Genomic DNA, 6,055 nt, shown 5'->3' on the forward strand with positions numbered 1-6,055 from the left:
TGTTCCTTTAAAGAGAGAAGGAAAACTAGTCTTCACGGGTCGAATGACCCATGAAGACATGTCTGAATTCTTTCGTAAAAAAGAATTTGTTTTGTACCCATTACGGCGCACCTGACATCATAATGGCGACATCTCTGCTTTACGTAGAGTTGTACCCATTACGACGTCAGGTACATCGTAATGGTGACAACTTGATTAATAATTGCGCAGAGTTGTCACCATTACGATGTACCTTTCGTCGTAATGGTATCACTCATAACCTCGGTTCATGAAATAGCCCCCTCCCTTGGAAATAATTTTTAACCCAACCCAATCAAGTAAAAATGTTTTATAAAAGCCCAAACAGAGGATTATCTTTTTTTAATGTAACTCTTCCCTTTTATTCGCTTGAGAAAACAGTGATTTCCCTTCATTTTCTACAATGGTTTTTCTGCTGCCCTTTCTCTATGGTCGGCAACCTTGATGCTTCTCCATTTGTTGACGTTGTAATGTCCACAGTCTCCGGGCCTAAAGTTGACATAAGAAATATTGCAGGGGGAGGGATATCCTCCCCGGTGTGTTATAGGGAGAGGGCCAATCCTAATGTCAAGTCTTGGAGAGACAAATGTAAGAATTTGAAGAGTTTTCCATGTTTTGGAAACAAAAACCTTCAAAATTGGTACAATTATAAGTTCCTCTAATTTGTAAAAACTAGATTGATCTAACTGGTTCATTGTGCGCAGAATAGATTGAATTTTTGACTTGTAACAGTATGGTTGATGTTCAGATTATGGATACATGAGATTGATTTGATTTAAAGAGAGAAAATTGTCTAAGGAACGGATAAATGATGGTGGCTGATGAAGAAACGAACGAGGAATGGTGGTGGCAGGCGGAGGAGAACGGACGGCATAAAGAGTTGGGAAAAACGAATATACTAACTGAGTTAAAAAGTTACTATTTGTTAATTTTACTAAATTAATGATTAATTGCCATATAAAGTAAGCCCATTGGATGAATTCTAATTGGTCCTAGCATACCAAGGTGTATGGTATAGGTTTCATAGCTAGATATTTGAAAGAGCAGGTGATTATGTTTGCAGAATTGAGTCTCCGTTTCCATTAGAAATTCGAAAGAAATGTGATCGTCCTAGGAAAAGAATAAACTCGTCCTTCAACTCTCTTCAAATTCCAATCCCATGTCTCCAAGTCACCTTTCGTCATCAATAAAAACCCAACTTTTGACGGACATCACATCCTTCCTTCCACTTTCTCATTCACACATTTTAACAAACAATTCACCTACATTCTTTTTCTTTTTCTAGATGGCTGAATGGAAACTACTGACCTTATCGATCCTCTTTCTTTTGTGCTCCTCAGCTGCTTCTACTACTGATAGGCAGCACTGGTGGAGAAAGGCACTGATTTCATCTTCAATCATGCCCAATAGACTTGGCTCATCCATTGTGTTTCCACTTCATGGGAATGTTTATCCAGTTGGGTATGTACCCTACCCTACCCTACGCTACCTACCAAACACTCCATGTTTATTATTTCTAAACCTTGCCTTTTGCAGATACTATAACGTTACAATCAATATAGGCCAGCCACCAAGGCCTTACTTTCTTGATATTGACACTGGAAGCGATCTTACATGGCTCCAATGTGATGCTCCCTGTCGCCAATGTACTCAGGTCACTCAATCAAATTTCACTTTCTTTTTTTCAATTTCTGAATGTTTTGCTGATTTCTATTGTTCTAAATTTATAACGTTTTCAAATCATCAATTACATGTTTTCCAATCCTAGACATAATAAGATGGCATAGTTATTGTTCTTCTCATTGATGCAATGCAATACCCCAATTCAATTCATCTGAGAGGTTACAAATCATTTTAACATGACTACTTCAGGGACTGAAATTCAATATATGCTAGTATGACCAAACGATTTAAATGCTCATTGTAGGCACCTCATCCCCTTTACAGACCCAGTAACAACCTAGTGGTTTGTAAGGACCCCATATGTGCATCATTGCTTGGCGATCAAAACTGTGAAGACCCAGATCAGTGTGATTATGAGGTAGAATATGCAGATGGTGGATCATCCCTTGGTGTTCTTGTCAAAGATTTCTTCCTTCTCAACTCTACTAATGGGAAGCGCCTTAATCCTCTTCTGGCCCTTGGGTTTGTCTACTTTTCTTTCTTTAATATATACATTTTTACCCTATCTAGTTTATGGATGAGAATGCGATAAAATATTTCATACATGTCTACAAAATATATATGTTGTATGTATATTAGTCAACTAAAGAATCTGGAAGGCTTTCCTAATCAATGGTTAGGAGCTAGTTGTTCTGTGGGGAAGGGGACAGGAAAGCAATGTCTAGATGCCCAAATCTCATGAATAACTAATGGTGGCCAAACTTAATCTAGATGGGCCAGATTACCAACTTAAATGATTTAAGCTAGCCTGCCTTATAATTCTATACACTAAAAAGGGATTGGATTTGTTTACTTTTCAAGCCAATTATCTTTTATGCATTATTATGTTTTTGCATTGTATTACTGTTCATGTTTAATACCATGAAAAGAACTGTGACATAATCTTAGAGTTTTGTTGTTCCCATGTACAAGAATTTAATTTGCCAGTTAGATTAACATATGACATTCAGATTGTAAGTTGTAACTAATAGTTTTGATTTTGTGATGCAGTTGTGGATATGATCAGTTACCAAGTAGATCTTCTCATCCGTTGGATGGAATACTTGGGTTGGGCAGGGGAATATCTAGCATTCCATCACAGCTTAGCAGTCAGGGTTTGGTGAAAAATGTGGTTGGCCACTGTTTAAGTGGACGTGGTGGAGGATTTCTCTTCTTTGGAGATGACATTTATGATTCTTCTCCCATATCATGGGCACCAATGTCTCGCGATTATTCGTAATAATATACATCCTCCTGATGGATTTCCTTTTATGTTTTGAGAATCTTGCTTTTATTACAATAATTGTTGCTGTTAGTATTATTGTTATTTATGTCTACTCACCTTTTATGCCAGAAAGCACTACTCACCTGGATCTGCAGAATTGATATATGATGAAAAAAGTACTGGGATCAGGAATCTACCTGTACTTTTTGACAGTGGGAGTTCTTACAGTTACCTCAACTCTCAGGCATATCAAGGATTAGTATCTTCTGTGAGTAGAAAGCAATAACAAACATTTTTTACGTATTAACATTCTACTTAACATGGACAATTTTAAAACAGCATCTGTTATGAACATAAATTACTGCAAGCTGTTTTTCAAATTTGATGAAACAGAAGCAGAAGAGTTCTTTGCTCAGACAAATGTAGCTGCAAAGAAAATAGATTTGTCCATGAATTCTACTAATCTGATAACTTAAATTGATGTGTAGTTGAAGAAAACATTATCCGGAAAGCCTTTAAAAGAAGCAGAAGATGGTGACCCAACCCTACCAGTTTGTTGGAAGGGGAGAAAAGCTTTTAAAAGTGTTGGTGATGTAAAAAAGTACTTCAAGAGCTTTACATTGAAGTTCACAAGTGGCGGGAGAGTTAAAAGTCAGTTTGAATTTCCCCCAGAAGCATATCTTATAATCTCAGTAAGTCCAGGCAGGCTCTAAATGAATGTATATTTTTGTTTAGTTGGTGAATTAAGTATTGATATAATAATAACTAGCAGTACAAGGGAAATGCTTGCTTGGGAATTCTAAATGGTACTGAAGTAGGGCTGGGAGATCTGAATGTGATAGGAGGTATTTCTTGATCTATATATATATAAACGTTGTGGTTTTGAAACAAACCTTTTACAAAAGAGTTTACTAATAGTTGATTGTTGGTTGCATCAGACATATCAATGGTGGACAGAATGGTGATTTATGATAATGAGAAGCAAGTGATTGGATGGGCCCCTGCAAATTGTGATAGACTTCCCAAGTTGAAAACTAATAATAGTATCTTGTAAAATTTACAATCAACTTGTACATGTATTAAACATTAGATTAAAATAAGTTCCCAAAAACAAATGGTTATGGTTGGTTTGCTGTTTGTTCAATGAAATAAATTTGAATAATATTTTGTGTTAAATTTTACAGTGACCCCTGGATCCCCCAAAGTTGCTATGGTTTTGTTTTGTTTAATTTAATAAAATAAAATGTTGTAGACCTTACAAAAAGCATGGGAATTTTCCCAAAACATACTAGTAAGTAGTATCATTATACAGTGTGTAGAGGCAGTAGGCAATCTGAACCACCAATCCATAAAGAGTCTGTGATGCGGACGCACGTGCAGTGGAGGGTTACTTGAATTTTGAATAAAGAATGTGTTGAGTTGAGTTGATCAAAAAGGGTGGTTGTGTAAATACATGAACATGTCCTGCAGCGGCGACAGTTGATCCATTTGGAACTGAATTTGTGAAGCAAAAGGGTCGTCTTGAAATCCAAAATCGAAGGTTGTGCTTTCTAGCTCCTCATTCCATTTCCATTTGGGTTCGCTCTCAACCTCTTTCTCTGAGCAACTCGACTCCGTATGCAACCTGGGTATGGAATCCGATGTAGTATCCATATAACTATTTCTATTTGCTTCTTCTGCTTTCGGATCTCCTAAACTTCCTTTCTTGTTGTATATTCGACATAAAACCCAGTCATCAAGCTGTAACACAAACAAAATCATGCATTATTCTCAACTCAAATTTAGAGATATATAGATTCGTAATAAATATAAACAATGAAGTACCCTGAGGTTGTTTTTCTTTCCGGCAGATCTGTCGACATTTGCAAGGCGATACTCATGCATAATCCAGTTGGTTTTGATTCCTTTAGGAGCTTTTCCGGCATAAAAGACGAGTGCTTTCTTAATCCCAAGAGGTTTTGGACGCCCAACGGGTTTATCTGCTCCGGTGGCTTTCCAGTATCCTGTTCCTGCTGCCCTGTTTGGCCTTGATCCGTTTGGATATTTTCTATCCCTCGGAGAAAAAAAGTACCATTCCTTTTCCCCATACACTGCCATTTCTGCATTCAAATATTATTCATAAGATTGGATTGGATTCATAATAATATATGCATGGTCATGGAGTATCTTTTAATAAAATTACCTGGAAGCTGCCAAGGGTCATACTTATAAAGATCAATCTCAGCAATAATCGGAACACTAATAGGCTGCCCTCCACATTTCCTACACAAGTAATGATTCACCAATTCATCGTCAGTTGGATGAAATCTGAACCCAGCTGGTAATTCCAAAACCGCTCCTTTCATTTCAACTGTAGAGACTCGGAAGATGAACCAGACTAAATGGAGACGACCAACCTTTTATACTGATAAGCAAAACGTGCATATGGATGGTCCTGTTCTTTTACTGGCTGACCGCAGCCAAACACATTGACACGTGTCATCAATTCTGTCACTGCTTCCGTCATTCCCATTCCCATTCCCATTGGGAACAAAGTCGGCTTTGCTGCCTCTTGCCTTTCGTTGACTGTTTTTTGTTTTTTCAACTTTCTTTATTACAGAAACTGTCCAACTAAATTATGCCACGTAAGAAATCTTTTGCTTGGCCCAAAAACCCTCCTATGCGACTCCAAGCCTATGTCTCCAACTTAGGCTTGCCTTCATATGATTACTGCATTTTTCAACCATGGATTTGAATTACACCTCATCCTCATGGTGGCGTCACCTGTGATTTATGTAGTGCCTTCTATGGTTACTTTGTTTTTTATAAAGTACCTGATTTGTTTTCACCAATGGATGGGTGAAAACATACCAAGTAAAACTTATTTTGTTAAAAACAAAGTAAGCATAGTCTTTCCCTTAATATATTAGTAGTATTAATTTTTTGTTTAGATGATTTTACAACTTTCCAAATTTATGTTTATTACATTACTTAATCATTTTGGTTATTCATACATTTAATATAAGTATTTGGCGAAAGGACAAAATTACTTATAATATGGATAGTAGTGTTCACATATATAATTTTAGGGTCCTGATATTTACAGCCCTAAGGGTTGTACATAAAATCCCACAAATTCAGATAATTAGTAGTATTAATTTAGCTTTTCAA

General features: G+C 36.7%; 2 protein-coding genes across 2 annotated transcripts; one reads left to right on the forward strand and one right to left on the reverse strand.

Annotated features, from left to right (window-relative positions):
• Positions 1-381: 381 nt before the first annotated feature.
• LOC136229344 (aspartic proteinase Asp1) lies at positions 382-4,081 on the forward strand. Its single transcript, XM_066018064.1, has 9 exons — positions 382-606; positions 1,359-1,479; positions 1,555-1,672; positions 1,946-2,163; positions 2,692-2,916; positions 3,035-3,173; positions 3,394-3,597; positions 3,678-3,750; positions 3,844-4,081. Exons 1-9 carry the CDS (start codon positions 447-449, stop codon positions 3,957-3,959), a joined length of 1,374 nt encoding a protein of 457 aa, XP_065874136.1. The 5' UTR covers positions 382-446; the 3' UTR covers positions 3,960-4,081.
• Positions 4,082-4,096: 15 nt separating this feature from the next.
• On the reverse strand, positions 4,097-5,285 carry LOC136229345 (NAC domain-containing protein 2-like). Its single transcript, XM_066018065.1, has 3 exons — positions 5,088-5,285; positions 4,730-5,004; positions 4,097-4,645 (listed from the first exon to the last, which is right to left on the reverse strand). Exons 1-3 carry the CDS (start codon positions 5,248-5,250, stop codon positions 4,334-4,336), a joined length of 750 nt encoding a protein of 249 aa, XP_065874137.1. The 5' UTR covers positions 5,251-5,285; the 3' UTR covers positions 4,097-4,333.
• Positions 5,286-6,055: the final 770 nt, after the last annotated feature.

Source organism: Euphorbia lathyris, chromosome 5 (genome assembly GCF_963576675.1).
Source record: "Euphorbia lathyris chromosome 5, ddEupLath1.1, whole genome shotgun sequence".
NCBI lineage: Eukaryota > Viridiplantae > Streptophyta > Magnoliopsida > Malpighiales > Euphorbiaceae > Euphorbia > Euphorbia lathyris.